The sequence below is a fragment of the Nycticebus coucang genome, chromosome 1 (genome assembly GCF_027406575.1).
Source record: "Nycticebus coucang isolate mNycCou1 chromosome 1, mNycCou1.pri, whole genome shotgun sequence".
Taxonomy (NCBI): domain Eukaryota; kingdom Metazoa; phylum Chordata; class Mammalia; order Primates; family Lorisidae; genus Nycticebus; species Nycticebus coucang.
The window spans coordinates 188109113-188128395 of record NC_069780.1 but is presented as its reverse complement, the minus strand read 5'-3'; the positions used below and the strand labels follow the sequence as shown (position 1 = coordinate 188128395).

The window sequence follows — 19283 nt, the reverse complement described above, 5'->3', positions numbered from 1 at the left end:
CTATATTACCCAAAGCAATATATAATTTTAATGCAATTCCTATTAAAACTCCACTGTCATGTTTTAAAGATCTCAAATAAATAATACTTCGTTTTATATAGAATCAGAAAAAAACCTCGACTAGCCAAGACATTACTCAGAAACAAAAACAAAGCAGGAGGAATCACGCTACCAGACCTGAGACTGTACTATAAATCGGTAGTGATCAAAACAGCATGGTACTGGCACAAAAACAAAGAAGAAGATGTCTGGAACTGAATAGAGAACCAAGAGATGAATCAGCTACTTACTGTTATGTAATCTTTGAAAAGCCAATTAAAACCATTCAGTGGGGAAAAGATTCCCTATTTAACAAATGGAGCTGGGTGAACTGGCTGGTGACCTGCAGAAGACTGAAACTGGACACACATCTCTCACCATTAACTAAGATAGACTCTCACTGGATAAAAGACTTAAACTTAAGACATGAAACTATAAAAATACTTGAAGAAAGTGCAGGGAAAACTCTTGACGGTATCGGTCTGGGTGAATATTTTATGAGGAGGACTCCCCAGGCAATTGAAGCAGTATCAAAAACACACTACTGGGACCAGATCAAACTAAAAAGCTTCTGCACAGCCAAGAACATAATAAATATAGCAAGCAGACAGCCCTCAGAATGGGAGAAAATATTTGCAGGTTATACCTCTGACAAAGGTTTAATAACCAGAATCCACAAAGAACTCAAACATATTAGCAAGAAAAGAACAAGTGATCCCATCTCAGGCTGGGCAAAGGACTTGAAGAGAAACTTCTCTAAAGACAGGTGCACGGCCTACAGAGACATGAAAAAAATGCTCATTATCCTTAATCATCAGAGAAATGCAAATCAAAACTACTTTGAGATATCATCTAACTCCGGTAAGATTAGCCCACATAACAAAATCCCAAAACCAGAGATGTTGGCATGGATGTGGAGAAAATGGAACACTTCTACACTGCTGGTGGGAATGCACACTAATACATTCCTTTTGGCAGGATGTTTGGAGAACACTTAGAGATCTAAAAATAGACCTGCCATTCGATCCTATAATTCCTTTACCAGGTATATACCCAGAAGACCAAAAATCACAATATAACAAAGACATCTATACCAGAATGTTTATTGCAGCCCAATTCATAATTGCTAAGTCATGGAAGAAGCCTAAGTGCCCATCGACCCACGAATGGATTAACAAATTGTGGTACATGCATCCCATGGAATATTATGCAGCCTTAAAGAAAGATGGAGACTTTACCTCTTTCATGTTTACATGGATGGAGCTTTAACATAGTCGTCTTAGCAAAGTATCTCAAGAATGGAAGAAAAAGTATCTAATATACTCAGCCCTACTATGAAGCTAATTTATAGCTTTCATATGAAGGCTATAACCCAACTATAGCACAAGAATATGAGGAAAGGGCCAAGGGAGGGGAAGGGAGGGGGGAGGTTAGGGTGGAGGGAGAGTAATTGGTGGGGCCACACCTACGGTGCATCTTAAAATGGGTACAGGCGAAACTTACTAAATGCAGAATACAAATGTCTACATACAATAACTAAGAAAATGCCATGAAGGCTACGTTGAACAGTTTGATGAAAATATTTCAGATTGTATATGAAACCAGCACATTGTACCCCTTGATTGCACTAATGTACACAGCTATGATTTAATAAAAAAATAAAAATAAAAATAAAAACAAGCCTCCATACCAGTGTGGGAGGAAAGAATGGTAGAGCAGGAGGAAAGGAAGTCTGCTCTATTGGTAATAAAGCTTCAAGTTCATCCCAAAATGGATTTCATAGTCCCCTAGAAACATTTAGTCCTTAAAAATTGTGTACCACTTCATAAGGACAATCTTGTTCCAAGGGGTGCCAGTTTGGGCTGCAATCAGCTTCTTAAGGTCCCCAATGTTGTCATATGTGTTGCATTTAACATGACCTTCTTCCCCAGACGGTCGTTGCAAACAACCTTGATCATCTCAGCTTGAGCTCCAGACTCAAACTTCCAACCTGCAGACGCCACAACTTCCAGCCTCAAGAGCTCTGATGGACAAAATTTTAAAAACCATGAGAGATCCTTTTGCAATCTACATGCATTTGAAAACACTGGAAGGCACGTCCAATCTCTTCAGCCTTTCAGAGCCACACCAAGAATAATCTTTTTTAACAAACAGTAATGGAACAATTGAATAACCACATGCAAAGAAATGAACCTTAATCTATAACTTATCCCATAAATAAAAATTAATTCAAAATGTACAATAGAGTTAAATGTAAAATCTAAAACTTCTAAAATTAAACACAGAAGAAAGTATTTGTGACCTCGGCAAAGGTGTTTTAGATATGATATCTAAGCACAATACATTTTAAAAATTGGTTAAAGTGGACTTCATCAAAATTTAAAATTTCTGCTTTGCAAAGATGCTATTAAGTGAACAAAAAGAAAAGCCACAGACTGGGAAAAAATACTGGCAAAACACATGTCTGATAAAGGATTTGTATCTTAAATATATGAAGAATTCATTTGTTGCCTGTGGTGGGTGGGGTGACTTAATTGCTGGTATTTCTCCACAGCTGAGACTTCAACCCAGACTAACTGTTTCACTAGGGTCAAATAGAAACCAGCTGAAAACAAGACAGAACCACTTAGCCCCTCTACACTAAACAGAGCCCCAGTTTCTCAGACCACAGCACTGTACGGGTACTCAACAAAACACCAGGGGAAAAATCAAAGAGAGTAAAACAATCATGGGGTGGAATCAGCGGAAAAACTCTGGTAACATGAATAACCAGAATAGATCAACACCCCCACCCCCAAGGAAAGATATGGCAGATGTAATTGAAGATCCCATTCACAAACAACTGGCTGAGATGTCAGAAATCGAATTCAGAATTTGGATGGCAAACAAGATTAAAAAAATGGAACTAGGAATTCGTGGAGAAATTCAAAAGCTGTCTCAAGAATTTAACGAATTTAAAGACAAAACCACCAAAGACTTAGACACACTGAAGCAAGAATTTGCAGCCCTCAAAGATATGAAAAATACAGTAGAATTCCTTAGCAACAGAATGGACCAAGCAGAAGAAAGGATCTCTGACATTGAAGACAAAGCCTTTGAACGCCCCCAAACTCTCAAAGAGGAAGAGAAATGGAGAGCAAAAATGGATCACTCTCTCAGAGAGCTCTGCGATAACTCGAAGAAGGCAAATATCCGACTCATAGGAATTCCTGAAACAGATGAAGTGGCCTCACTGGGCGCAGAGGCCCTTCTGCATGAAATTATGAAAGAGAATTTTCCAGACATGCCTAGAGAACCTGAAATTCAGATAGCAGATAGCTTCAGAACCCCAACACAACTCAACCCCAATAAGACATCCCCCAGGCAAATCATAATTAACTTTACTAAAGTTAATATGAAGGAGAAAATTCTCAAAGCGGCCAGGCAAAAGAAAACTATTACCTTCAAAGGGAAGAACATTAGAATGACTGCAGATCTCTCTGCTGAAACTTTTCAAGCCAGAAGAGGGTGGTCATCAACGTTTAATCTCCTCAAGCAAAATAACTTTCAACCCCGGATCTTGTACCTAGCTAAACTGAGTTTCATTTATGACGGAGAAATTAAATACTTTAATGACATTCATATGCTAAAGAAATTTGCCATAACCAAACCAGCTCTTCAGGATATTCTCAGACCTATCCTCCATTATAACCAACCCAATCCTCTACTACAAAAGTAAACTCACTCAGAAACTTCTGATCAAACTCCAACTTCCACAATGGCAAAAGGATTAAAAATGCCCACTAGACTTTCAAAAAACTCAATACCCAAAATTTCACCAAACTTATCAATACTCTCCATTAATGTGAATGGCTTAAACAGCCCTCTAAAGAGACATAGGTTAGTTGACTGGATACAAAAAATCAAGCCAGACATTTGTTGCATACAAGAGTCACATCTTAACTTAAAAGACAAATACAGACTCAGGGTGAAAGGATGGTCATCCATATTTCAGGCAAATGGTAACCAGAAAAAAGAAGGTGTTGCGATTTTATTTGCGGATACAATAGGCTTTAAAAGAACAAAAGTAAGGAAGGACAAAAATGGTCACTTCATATTTGTTAAGGGTAAGACTCAATATGATGAGATTTCAATTAATATCTATGCACCCAATCAGAATGCACCTCAATTTATAAGAGAAACTCTTAACAGACATGAGCAACTTGATTTCTCCCAACTCTATAATAGTTGGAGATTTTAACACTCCTTTGGCAGTGATGGATCGATCCTCCAACAAAAAGCTGAGTAAAGAAATTCTAGATTTAAATCTAACCATCCAGTATTTAGATTTAGCAGACATCTACAGAACATTTCATCCCAACAAAACTGAATACACATACTTCTCATCAGCCCACGGAACTTACTCCAAAATTGATCACATCTTAGGTCACAAGTCTAACCTCAGTAAATTTAAAGGAATAGAAATTATTCCATGCAGCTTTTCAGACCATCATGGAATAAAACTTGAGATGAGTAACAACAGGAATCTGCATACTCATACAAAAACATGGAAGTTAAATAACCTTATGCTGAATGATAGCTTGGTCAGAGATGAGATCAAGAAGGAAATTGCCAAATTTTTGGAACAAAATGACAATGAAGACACGAACTACCAGAACCTCTGGGACACCGCAAAGGCAGTTCTAAGAGGGAAATTTATAGCACTGCTAGCCTTCCTCAGGAGAACAGAAAGAGAGGGAGTAAGCAACTTAATGGGACATCTCAAGAGACTGCAAATGGAAGAATACTCCAACCCCAAATCCAGTAGAAGAAAAGAAATAACCAAAATCAGAGCAGAACTAAATGAAATTGAAAACAAAAGAATAATACAAAAGATCAATAAATCAAAAAGCTGGTTTTTTGAAAAGGTCAACAAAATAGATAAACCTTTGGCCAACCTAATCAGGAAAAAAAAGAGTAAAATCTCTAATCTCATCAATCACAAATAACAAAGACGAAATAACAACAGACTCCTCAGAAATTCAAAAAATCCTTAATGAATATTACAAGAAACTTTACTCTCAGAAATACGAAAATCTGAAGGAAATTGACCATTACTTGGAAGCACGTCACCTTCCAAGACTTAACCAAAATCAAGTGGAAATGTTGAACAGGCCAATATCAAGTTCGGAAATAACATCGACCATACAAAATCTCCCCAAAAAGAAAAGCCTGGGACCAGATGGTTTTATGTCAGAATTCTACCAAACCTTTAAAGAGGAATTAGTACCTATACTACTCAACCTGTTCCAAAAGGTAGAAAAAGAAGGAAGACTACCCAACACATTCTATGAAGCAAACATCGCCCTGATCCCCAAACCAGGAAAAGACCCAACAAGAAAAGAAAATTATAGACCAATATCACTAATGAATATAGATGCAAAAATATTCAACAAGATTCTAACAAACAGAATACAGCAACATATCAAACAAATCATACATCATGACCAAGTCGGTTTTATCCCAGGGTCTCAAGACTGATTCAATATACGTAAATCTATAAATGTAATTCAGCATATAAACAAATTAAAAAACAAAGACCATACGATTCTCTCAATCGATGCAGAAAAAGCTTTTGATAACATCCAACATCCCTTCATGATCAGAACACTTAAGAAAATTGGTCTAGAAGGGACATTTCTTAAACTGATAGAGGCCATCTACAGCAAACCCACAGCCAATATCATATTGAATGGAGTTAAACTGGAATCATTTCCACTCAGATCTGGAACCAGACAAGGCTGCCCATTGTCTCCATTGCTCTTTAACATTGTAATGGAAGTTTTAGCCACGGCAATTAGGGAAGAAAAAGCGATCAAGGGTATCCACATAGGGTCAGAAGAGATCAAACTTTCGCTCTTCTCAGATGATATGATTGTATATCTGGAAAATACTAGGGACTCCACTACAAAACTCTTAGAAGTGATCAAGGAATACAGCAGCGTCTCAGGTTACAAAATCAACATTCTTAAATCGGTAGCCTTTATATATACCAACAATAGTCAAGTTGAAAAAACAATTAAGGACTCTATCCCATTCACAGTAGTGCCAAAGAAGATGAAATACTTGGGAGTTTATCTAACAAAGGATGTGAAAGATCTATATAAAGAGAACTATGAAACTCTAAGAAAAGAGATAGCTGAGAATGTTAACAAATGGAAAAATATACCATGCTCATGGTTGGGAAGAATCAACATTGTTAAAATGTCCATACTACCCAAAGCAATATATAATTTCAATGCAATCCCCATTAAAGCTCCACTGTCATACTTTAAAGATCTTGAAAAAACAATAATTCATTTTATATGGAATCAGAAAAAACCTCGAATAGCCAAGACATTACTCAAAAATAAAAACAAAACAGGAGTAATCACGCTACTGGACCTCAGACTATACTACAAATCGATAGTGATCAAAACAGCATGGTACTGGCACAAAAACAGAGAAGTAGATGTCTGGAACAGAATAGAGAACCAAGAGATGAATCCAGCTAATTACCGTTATTTAATCTTTGACAAGCCAATTAAAAACATTCAGTGGGGAAAAGATTCCCTATTTAACAAATGGTGCTAGGTGAACTGGCTGGCAACCTGTAGAAGACTGAAACTGGACCCACACCTCTCACCATTAACCAAGATAGACTCTCACTGGATTAAAGATTTAAACCTAAGACATGAAACTATAAAAATACTAGAAGAGTGCAGAGAAAACACTTGAAGAAATTGGGTTGGGCGAGTTTTTTATGAGAAGGACCCCCAAGGCAATTGAAGCTGCTTCAAAAATACACTATTGGAACTTGATCAAACTAAAAAGCTTCTGCACAGCCAAGAACACAGTAAGTAAAGCAAGCAAACAGCCTTCAGAATGGGAAAAGATATTTGCAGGTTATGTCTCCAACAAAGGTTTAATAACCAGAATCCACAGAGAACTTAAATGCATTAGCAAGAAAAGAACAAGGGATCCCATCGCAGGCTGGGCAAGGGACTTGAGGAGAAACTTCTCTGAAGAAGACAGACGCACGGCCTTCAGACATACGAAAAAATGCTCATCATCTTTAATCATCAGAGAAATGCAAATCAAAACTACTTTGAGATATCATCTAACTCCAGTGAGACTAGCCTACATCACAAAATCCCAAGACCAGGGACGTTGGTGTGGATGTGGAGAAAAGGGAACACTTTTGCACTGCTGGTGGGAATTCAAATTAATACATTCCTTTTGGAAAGAGATATGGAGAACACTTAGAGATCTAAAAATAGATCTGCCATTCAATCCTGTAATCCCTCTACTGGGCATATACCCAGAAGACCAAAAAATCACATCATAACAAAGATATTTGTATCAGAATATTTATTGTAGCCCTATTCATAATTGCTAAGTCATGGAAAAAGCCCAAGTGCCCATCGATCCACGAATGGATTAATAAATTGTGGTATATGTACACCATGGAATATTATGCAGCCTTAAAAAAGGATGGAGACTTTACCTCTTTCATGTTTACATGGATGGAGCTGGAACATCTTCTTCTTAGTAAAGTATCTCAAGAATGGAAGAAAAAGTACCCAATGTACTCACCCTTATTATGAAACTAATGTAGGACCTCCACATGAAAAAAATATATATAAATATATGAAGAATTATCAAAATTCACTAATAAATAAACAACCCAATTTTGAAAACAGGCAAAAGATTCAAACAGACATTTCACCAGAGAAGATACACAAGTAACAAACAAGTGCATGAAAAGATGCTCCACCATGTCATTAGGAAAATGCAAAATTGATGCTCTATGGAGAAACCAGCACATTTCAACAGGGAGAAGAAAACAGAGAAAAGCCAGGCTGATGGGGACACAGATCAAAGAGAACCTGCACACTCAGCTGGTGGGAACTCCAAATACGGAACAGCCAGGCTTTGTTTATAACATTAACATACGACCAGCAATCCTACATCCTAACATAGGACCAGCAATCCTACATCAATAAAAGCCCATGTTCACAGAGTAAAACCCACATGCAAGGGTTGGTGGTGACTTATTCATAATCAGCAAAAATTGGAAACAATCCAAATGTTCTTCTACTGGTGAAAGGATAATCAGTCAGGTATATCCATACAAGGGACACCTACACATGGATAAAGGTGATAACCACACAGCACCATGGATGAGTCTCAGCTGCATTACACCCAGGGAAAGAAGCCAGCCAGACTCACAGGGCTACACTCTGGACGATTCCATTTATATGACATCCTGGAAAAGGAAAAACTCCAGGGACAGAAAACAGATCAGCAGTTACTAGGAAGCAGGAGGTAGGTGGGGGCTGACTTAGGGAACACAGGGGAATTTTGTGGATAATGGAATTATTCCAGGGGTCCTCAAACTTTTTAAATAGGGGGCCAGTTCACTGTCCCTCACACCGTTGGAGGGCTGGACTATAGTTAAAAAAAAAAACAAAAAACTATGAACAAATTCCTATGCACACTGCACATATCTTATTTTGAAGTAAAAAAACAAAATGGGAACAAATACAATCACACCGCCTCATGTGGCCCGTGGGCCATAGTTTGAGGACCCCTGATTTGGTTGTGGTGATAGATACGTGACTGTATAAATTGTTAAAACTCACATTACAGGAAACTAAAAAAAGGATGAATCTGTTTCTGTGAAAATTATACCTCAATTTTTTTAAGTGTATGACTTCCATATTCTACCATTAACGCCTTAAAACATTAGGTTATGACATTTCAACAAAGTATTTATATATATTACCATTATCAGCCTACACAGAAGATATTTCTATTTTCTTCAAAAGACTACCGGTTTTTCTAAACAAAGGACTGGAAGCTGAGAGAAAAATACTATCAAGCCCACTTTGAAACTTTCTCCTGTTGTGGGTAAAAAAAATGCCTTAAATTGCAAATCACTGTCCTTCATCATGTCTCTTCACACCCAAACCGAGCAGTAAAATCCTCTTTCTTGTTTTAATTCCTGCAATAGTTCATTTGCTTCTGGAAAAGAATTCATCACAATCAATCCGAATTATTTCCTAGAAGTTTTCATGATTTGACCAATAGTCATAGGAATAATTTGAAATACTTGTTTATTCACATCGGTCTAAATGGGTTCTCTAGCAAAGTAATACTTTGCACCTGAAAAAAAAAATCAAGAACTGTCTGTTTTAATGGAAACTTTCCTTACATAGAATCAAAATTCATGTCTTAAATAGCATGGTATAAAACTACCGCAAAGAAGTAATCACCAAATAACTGAAGATACAAAATATCTACATGTGAGCCAAGCCACAAAGCTGAATAAAATGTAAATCTATCAGACACTCATCTCAAGAACTGCTGAGCACTCAAGCTTTTCTTCTTCTTTTTGCCTAAGTACTAAGTGGATGGAAATGTTTTCCCTTCATTTACTGGAAACAAAAGTGGTGCCACATCAGCAAATAGACTACAAAATAAAGCATAAAAAAATAAATAAATAAGATGGTGCCTAGTCAAATGTGAATGAAACAAAATGACTAGAGGCTTCATTGAGGGCATGAATTTTGCAATCAAAAATTGTATTTGGCAAATTTTTTTTTTTGCAGTTTTTGGCCAGGGCTGGGTTTGAACCCACCACCTCCAGCATATGGGGCCAGCCCCCTACGGCCCTTTGAGCCACAGGCACCGCCCTGTATTTAGCAAGTTTTAAATGTGGAAGAAAAAGACCTAAGATCCATCAAAGACAGAAAGAGCACACGGCACATACCAGGACCCAAAGGGCCTAAGATGCAAGACAGGACAGTTAAAAAAAAGATGAAGTTGAAAGTTGAGGGAGGAGAAGTCAGCTCAGCCAACCATTGAAGGGGAGAAAAACCTTAAGTGGGAAAGAATTCCCAAATTGTAAGTGAATAAAAGAATACAACCCCATCACTACAAAAGAAAAAGAAAGAAAAATTCGTTGGGTGTCATGGCAGGTGCCTGTAGTCCCAGCAACTTGAGAGGCCGAGGCAAGAGGATTCCTTGAGCCCAGGAGTTTGAAGTTGCTGTGAGCTACAGCGAGGCAGCAAGGCTCTGTCCAAAGGAAAAGGATGAAGGGAGAAAGGGAGGAAGAGAGGGAGCAAAGGAGGGACAGAGGGAAGCAGGGTGGAGGGAGGCTGGCAGGCAAGAACATGAAGAATCAGAAGATCCAAAGCCAAGAAAGTTTCTAACAAAAGAACAAGCCGAAGCCTTTGGGCTCATTCACACAGGGTTTGCTAAGCTTGAGGAGCAAGATCCCCACATGGAGTGGATTACAAAGGTTTACCGTGCAGCTACTGAGAACATCAGCTGCCATCAGGCCGTTTATGACAAAAGAAGAAAAAGACTGTGAGAATAAGCCCAGATACCTTTTCAAGAGGCCGACTTCGATGGTGAGCTCCCCTTTCCAAGATAGAATCAACTCCCGATTCTTCACCACTACACCCCAAGCACCCTCTCCATCATCATCTCCCAATTGTCAGCAAACTTCTCACCTCAAAAATGTCCCTTCCGGTAAGCAGGACATCAATGCGACATTAGGTGAGTGTTAACCTTTAATATTCTTTTTTGAACTTTCTCCTATTTCCCATCTAAACTTTTTTTTTTTTTTTGGCCACCACTTCCAGCATATGGGGCCAGCGCCCTACTCCTTTGAGCCACAGGCACTGCCCCCCATTTAAACTTTTTATGTGAGTTTTTTATTTTTTATGTGTTTGAACTCAAAGAAAGAGCACAATAGTTTCTGTAACTTATTATTACAGTATTACACTGTATTGTTATTACCACATACAAGCACAGTATAGTATTGCTGTTGTTATATTACGATCATATATGCGCTATTCATTAGAGATCTGAGTTACATACAACCGTGACTCAAAATGTTCTCAGGAACATATCTTGTCAGTAACCCAGGGACTACCTGTATTTAAAAGTTGCTTATTTTCTAACACGGTTGATACGTTCACACTAACCTACCTTCAGTGAAGTGGCCACATTAGGCACGTGGTAATTCAATGCTACTCTGAAGATACCATTTCATCTACCTATTTCTATATGAGTAGAAGAATTCTGAAATAAATCTGTTGCTTTTTCTTTACCTCAGGTTTATGCTTCTAACTCAAAGACCCCCCCTGTGCCTACCCAAGAAGAATTATTCTGATTCAAAGAAGCATAGAACCCAAGGTTTGAGTCATTCTTGTGCTGCTAATATCTGAGCTGAGTAGATGGGACCAATCACTTAGCAGGAGAGCCTTCTCCACACCCCAGCCAGGTCACAGAATAGACGGAAACACACAGGCTTTACTATCAGGTACACCTGCATTCAAATACCAGCTCCACTACTTCCTGAACAGTGCATAAGCCATGGCAAATGAATGACTCTCTAATTCCCTCAGTTTTCCCAAATGAGAAATAGCATATCTAAACTGGAGAGTTCATGTGAGAATTAAAAACAATGTATATGAAAGACCGCAGGCAACATGATAGACAGTCAGGACACAAGAGCTAGCCTGACCATCTAAGATGCTGGACTGTGGATTTCCATTCATAAAACCGACATTTGCAGGTTCAAAAAAACTTAGGGTGACAGCTTGCCTTTCTGAGCTTTGATGCACATGCCAGTGAGGTTAGGTGAGCTGGGGCAAGGGCCAGATGGTAGCAAGGGGCCTGAAATTTCTCCATTACAAATTCATGTCTTCCAGACCCACTGAAGTCAAATTTAAGGAGAGCCTTAACAAAATGCAAATGCTCTTCAAAACAGCAATATGCAATCTAACACCTAAATCCAAGATTAGCAGACAAGTGGAAAGAAGGCCATGTGATAAAATGATAAAGGGTAACAGCCTGGGACAAGGCGTAAGGGAACAAAAAGGGAAGACCCCCAACAAGGTGGAAGCTCTACCTGCCTCGGAATCCTACCCGGGATTCAGCCTAATGTACCAAATCGCACTCTCTCTCCTTGAAATCCACCAAGTTTGGGAAATACACGGAGCTTTGTGAAATTATTTTGGCGTTTGGATCAGTTCTTATAAAAAATAAGTTTGCGGGTTGTGCCTGTGGCTCAAAGGAGTAGGGCACCAGCCCCATATACCAGAGGTGGCGGGTTCAAACCCAGCTCTGGGCAAAAACTGCAAAATAATAATAATAATAATGATAATAATGTTTGCTGCCCAATTTTTCAGCCTATATAATACCACAGAGAAGAAAACTAACTTGATTCCTCCTTTATAGCAATGAATTAAACCTAGGGATCGATGAGCTATTGTTTTATCAATCCTTCCTGAATAATATTCACATAGTAATATTTAATTAGAAAAATTAGACATCGAATTTCCCTCACCTGTAACAGTTATATGATCTTTTTGTTCATGTTCAATTTGTATCAGTCCATTGAGTCACAAGTGGACCAATCGCAGTATAATCATAATATGCCATTATCACAGAAGCACCTCACTCCAAAGGAATAGTGTTCTGCCCAAAAGGATTCCCAGATAACTGAAGTTTTCTATTTGAGCACAGAAATTTTATTGTGTTACTTAGGTGCAGACATCTTTACAGTAACATAAATATATATTTTCCTAGTTAAATACATACATGGCCTGTACCATCTTTGGAGTAATAAGTTACTTGTGTTTAATACCTGCCATGACTAGTGGTATTCCAGTTGTCACAAAATCATCTATTTCCCAAGTAGAGTTCTTGGACATGACATAACCTAATCAGATAAGGAGACAGCTGGGACACTCAAAGGTTCAATGACAGCTCTGTGAGCTGGACAGCTCCTGCTGGACTGTGGTTCCAAGGCCCTGCTGGCCAGTGGGCGGGGTAGCCCCTAGCCCCTGAGGATGGTGACCTCCGGAGCTCAGAGAGGATCCCATTAGCCTCTCATCTCTCTTGTGGCTGTCACAATTCCTCTGGCCTCAACCTCGTGATCTTAAATTCTACTTCTATCTCCAGTCTTTCTGTCTCCTGATATAAATTCTCAGCGTGGCATCTGGGCAGCTCAGCTCAGCTCTTCTTGCTAGCCAGCTTGCAACCTGCTTTTGGCTCAGAGCCCAACCCTGGTGCCATCAGTCAGGCAAGGGTTGAGATGGGACTTTGGGTCCCCAGAGGCTGCTCTCAGACAAGCCTATGGGTGGGGCAGCATCACTTCAACCACTTCACAGAGGATGAGGCACCAGCCCCGCCATATTCCTACCGGGAGCTTCAAGAGCAGCTCTAGGCTTGAGTCAGTGCTGAGGGAGCACAGCTGTGGGATTCTACAGAGGTGTCTTTCTCCTAGGACACCTGCACTGTTTGGCTGGAGTTGGGATACAATTTATCTTTGTTCATCACCTTCCCTTGTTATTTTGACTACATTGTTTTGCAAAACCCCAGAGTAAAAAACTTCCAGTTTTGGGAGATGCTAGATGCTAGGATTTGTTGGAGTTGTGTAAACACCTTTACCGCTGAGGGCTCCCTAAATGCCTCACAGCCCCATGGGGATCTGTTGAGAGGATCTGGATGCCCTGCTAGGCTTGGAAAACTCCTCACCATTTTGGGTCATCTCAGGACTCTGGCTGCTTGCAGATGGATCCCTTCTACAATATCCCCACCAAGTGGCTGTTCAGGCTCTGCTCAGAGTCTCCAGGAGGAAGGAACTACGCCCAAGTACAATGCATTCTAGCTTAAATGACTTTATTAAGACTGTACTTCACATTGAACTTAAACATCACGTCCCTTTACCATCCACACAGTGGCCCCAGTTTGCTCCCCAAAGCCAGTCAGGGCAGGCCTCATCCCAGGGAAGCAAGCGGTACAACAAAGAACCGGTGCTCACGTGACAGGCTGCGACTCTGAGCAAACTAATCCTCTCGGAGTACAATTTTTTAAAAAATTGGAGGTAAGAGCAAACTCCCCGAGGATGAGAAGGGTATGCAGAACATAAAAGCCCAGGCACAGAGCAACATCCAGCCCTTCCCTTTCTCCTTCTGCGTGGCGACTATTTGAAAACATTTGTCATGCTGCCTCTTAGCCCAGTAAACACCCACCCTTGATTGTCTCTTAGGACACACTATCAAGGCACTTTGCCATCCAGAATTCATTTCCATTTATCAACGTGGCTTCTTCTATTCCTTTTTTGTATTTCTAGGTTTTTGTTATCATCCATTCAAAACCACTATTAGCTTGGGGACAGACCATGCCAAAGACATCTTCCATGTGTGTCAGGAAGGGGACACGCAGAGGAGACCCCTTCCAGGGAGGATGGCTCCAACTGCCCCCCAATGATCATCCAGAGGAAGCTGAGCAGAACTTCTGGAGCCTGTTTTGCAGCCCAGCCCCCATCACGTCAGGGGGCGGCTGGGCTCCCTTCATGCCTGGCCCACCACCATCCTCTCACAGTAAGGCTCTCTCCACACCTGTCCTCATGAAGCTCCAAACATTGGCTTGAGTTGGAAGGAGACTGGACAGTGCTGGGGTTTTAACTCGGGGTGGCTCTGCTAAGCTAAGCTACCAGCTCCTGTGCTTGGCAGCCAACCCTTCAACCCTACCTGTCAGGAGGGGCGTCTGAGAGCATTTTTTTCCCTTGGCTTCCCTAATTTCTGTCTAATTCTGACAACTAGTCTCCCTTTCCCTATAAACTTCCCTATGATGCAGAGATATGGCAGAGGCTATGCCGTGACCTGCCCTTGCCTATATCCCCAAGAGCAGATGGCCTCCTGGGGTGACTTGGGGACCTCAGGAGCCATTCGATCACCTGTGAAGGCCAGTCCAAGTTCTCAGCCCTCTCAACGTGGTAGAGTCCCTCCAACACCACTCCTGGGAGCTACTCTGAGTGGGGCTCCCTGCCCTGGGAACTTGCTGCCCCTCACACGCTTTGGATGCCCCTTCCAGCCTTGCTAGAAAATACCTTTTCCTCTGGTCCTCTCCAGACAGAGACAGTGGCCCAGCATCTTAGCTTCCATCTTCACTTTTCTCCCTCTTGGTCACAGAATGGCTGCTAAGCTCTGGGTATTGTGACTTTACATTGCATGTCCAAAGACAGGAGTGATGCTCACTCCTCATGTATCTCCTATTAGCAACAAAACCTTTCCCAAAGCTCCCAGCAGACTTGTCCTCAAATCTCATTGGCAGGTCAGGGTCGCATGCACACTGTCCCCCCTGACACTCACAGCAAAGGGGAATGGAAACAGACAATTGGCAGTCTCCTGTAATGAACACATTCATCTTGACACCTGAAAAACCAGGGGATCTCTTAGCAAGACAGAGAGGAGAATGGCTCTGGGAGGGAGACATGCAGTGTCTGCACACCTGCTTCCCAGCCCACTAATGCCCTGCTCTAGGACAGGCCCTGCATACACCTCCCTCCAGGCCTCCTGTCTCTCCTCTTCCAAGACAAGAAGCCTGGGTTAGAGGCCTGCAGACTTTGCTGCCAGCTGGGTGAGGAATGTTCCACTGTGGCCCAGATGACTGCAGGTATCTTAGTGAAGGGCAACAAGACACACCACACAACCAATGGGAATATTTCTGTGTGTCTGTTTGTGAAGACTTAAGTAGACTCCTATAGTATGCTCTGCAATGACAAAGAGGACTTCCTTGTAATGTGCTCAGCCAGGGATACGCTAAGAAGGACATAGAACAACAAGGATGAGCTTAGAAGCTCCTGGACCTCAGAGTATTTATTTCTTCACTGGCCAGAAGCATGGCTTCCAGCTGCATGGTTCAAATGTCAAGAACTTATCACAGTGTACCCTGTCTCTCAGCCATAGCCTCCGGAAGAGTCTCTCTTCTAAAATCTTTTAAACTCAGTTTCACGTGCATTTAGTGGAGCTAAGTATTTGAACAACAGAACTGACCAAGGGTCTGATGGGGTTACGTGGGACACCTGTGTCCTGGAGCCTTGCTATCAGAAGAAGATGAATTCAGATGGCAACTCACTCAAGTCCTGGGCCTGAGTGTTGATGGCAAACTCCACTGCTATTCACCACAGGTCCTCTTAGGCTGCATCACCCTAAAGTATATTACTATAGTTCTTTTTAATTATAAATTGTTTCAAATTGGCACTGTCCCCTGGTTTCAATCTGTAAAGACATATAAAATCTGATGTTTGACAGCCATGATTTCATTCCATGATTTGTGTCATATAAAAATCTAATCAATGTCCTTAACCTAATAACGGCTAAAAATTCTAATCAGCCAGAGAAGCCACAATAACCTCTACAGGAAAATTCTTACTGAATAGTTTAATTATCAAGCCACAATTTTTAAAAAAGCAATTAAAGATCCTGCAGACTCAATGAATCACAACACTTCTATGAAATGGTCCGCTTTACTATGAGGTTGCAAGATTCAGCATCATCAAATTCTTGAGAAACTAAAGGTACTCCAATAAGTTATAGTAACTCTGCACACAGCTTGATGCCTCTACAAATCCGCCAGGACATCTGGATAGTTCCTGAATCCCTCTGAAGTTCCATAAAACCTTCCTCTACCTAGCACATCTTCATGGCAAGGAGCTACCATGGGCCCCTCTCCAACTGTACCCAGATTACAGGCAGAACTGGCTACGGTAGAAGGTGACATGAGGGACACATACCAAGAACTGTCCTTCCACCAAAGCTACACACCACAGAAGAGATCTCATCCTTCGTAAGGAGATCAGGGGCTAGTGGGACAGGGGCAGACGATAGCCACCAAAAGCTTGGAGATATCTGCAACACTCCACATCGTGTCCCAAACATACACACCTGCCCCTGTCCTATCACATTGATTCTCTTAGAGAACTTCACACACACCAAGACCAGCTTGCTTAGTTTTTTGTTTCCTGCTTCGAGAATATGAACTCCAGGCGGCCAGGGGCCTTGCACATCTGTTCACTGTGGAATCACAGCGCTTATCACACAGTAGATACTCAACACTTGTTGAATGAATGAACATGTCCCCAGATGGTTCTCATTTAAATCAAAATTATCAAATTGACCACATTTTTATAAGTTTAGTTAAAGATGTGACTTTATTAAAAGACCATACTTTATTAAATCCCCACTGAGACAACTGGGTATTTAAATTACCAGTGTGTGACTGGCTGTTCCACTCCTTTTTGTGATAAGCAGGGATTACTCAAGTCACCATTCAATATTCTTACTTCAGATACATGAAACACATCTACTCACATTCAAAGGTTTTCCTTAATTTATCTTTTATTTAAATCAGTCAAGTCTCTTCTCATAAATGAGAAATACTAAATAAATGGCTGCTCTCATAAAATAAAGAAGTGACTCACAGAAATAATCTGCAACCCCCATGAATAATCTTTTCCTTAGTAACTAAAACAATAAATACCATTTATAGACCAAAGGCTATGTCCCTGATGGGGTAGGGTGGCTCACACCTGTAATCCTAGCACTCTGGGAGGCCGAGGCAAGTGGATTGCTTGAGTTCACAGGTTCAAGACCAGCCTAAGCCAGAGTGAGACTTGTCTCTATTAAAAATACAAAAAACTAGGGCAGCACCTGTGGCTCAAAGGGGTAGGGTGCCGTCCCATATGCCGGAGGTGGCGGGTTCAAACCCAGCCCTGGCCAAAACCCACAAATAAATAAATAAATAAATAAAAAGAAAATATTAAAAAAAAAAAAATCAAAAAACTGAGACAAGAGGATTGCAGAAGCCCAAGAGTTGAAGGTTGCTGTGAGCTATGATGTCACCATGGCACTCTACCCAAGGCAACAGCTTGAGACTTTGTCTTAAGAAAAAAAAAAAAGGCTACGTCTATGAATTTTACAAACAGGTCTCCAGTCCCCTGTTCAGTTATCTCTGTATCAGTGGCAAGGACACTCAGGAAGCTGAGGCTCACAGACAGTAAGCCACAAGCCCATGGCTTCCTGTTGATAACAAAACATGGGATAGAACCCCAGTCAGGCTAACCAAGCTCACAATCGGTTACTTCTCTACTAATCATTACCCATGACCCCGCTATATCATGTGCCTTCTCTGAACACCACATTTCTTCAAATCTAAGATGCTATCAATTGTATAACAGATGATAAACACCTACATGATGTACACACTGCTAATGAAAGCTATAAATAAAAACACCTCAACTGAGAGATGTCACAATTTCAGAAAATGTTAAAATGCAAATATGTGTATACACACACATTTACATGCATGTATATACGGTAGAACCTTCACAGCTGACCACCTCCCCACACTGACCACCTCAAGTTGACTTAATTTTCCTAGACTGGATATGTACACATCAGTACAGAACATCTGGGAGTTGACCACCTTTATATGTTGACCACTTTGTTAGAGTCCCTGGGGTGGTCAACTTATAAAAGTTTTACTGTATATACATCTTAGATTCAATAAAATACAGTAATACAGTAATCTAGCCTTGGAAAAAGTTATTCCTAGGAAATGTTATCAAATATAAATGCCTCTCTGAATCCTTTAAAAAATGAATTTTGCCATGAAGTACAAAAAAGAAAGAAAACTTACATATGAATAAAGCTCTAGGAAATGACAAGCATTTGCTAAGACATTACTCTCTTTAAAAATCACTCCTCCTCCTTGGTGGCATGAAGCATGCTCTCTAATGTGAAGAGCTGCAGACATCTCTCCTACACAAGAAGGGTGGTACATCCTTCCTTCATATTTTCATGGAACCAAATGCATGAAAAGGCACGCCTTTTAGAATATACCATGAAATGTTTTAATTGTTTTTCTTAACTTCTCTTTATTTTCTCCAAAAGTTAAAGAAGGAAAAATTTCTCATTCTATACCAAAAAAAAAAAAATATATATACTCTGTTGCTAAAGACCCAGCTGCTGTGAGTCTCCAGACTCAGAGCTGACCACAACCATCTGAGAAAGGCACTCTCAGCAAACCGTACATTTGAATGACCAACTCCAAGTGTGTTGACCTTCAGGGCCTCTTTTCACCTCCTCTAAAAGTCCTCGCATCATATGCCCACACAGTGTCTATCCCCTCCCCAGTGATGTGGTCTGGGGTCCAGTGCGGGAAAGGGAAGCGGCAAGCAATGACTCTCGCATCATCCTCAAGTTCAAGTTCGAGTTTCTTCTCCAACAGCTGCATCTGCAGGGAATAACAGCCATTATTTCAGTGAGTGGTGAATCAAAGGAAATTATTCTAAAAAGTCCTTCTGTGTTTTAAGAGTCCCTGAAATTACTAAAACAAAAATTACTAGGTAAAAAGATTAA

At 40.5% G+C, this 19283-nt stretch overlaps 1 protein-coding gene across 1 annotated transcript in view; it reads right to left on the bottom strand.

Annotated features, from left to right (window-relative positions):
* Positions 1 to 19283, bottom strand: part of ATPSCKMT (ATP synthase c subunit lysine N-methyltransferase) — a 45467-nt gene that overhangs the window by 4891 nt on the left and 21293 nt on the right. Inside the window, 2 exon segments of the mRNA XM_053593034.1 lie at positions 18956 to 19056; positions 19059 to 19158. Of these exon segments, the coding sequence (XP_053449009.1) occupies positions 19025 to 19056; positions 19059 to 19158 (132 nt within the window). The 3' untranslated portion in view covers positions 18956 to 19024.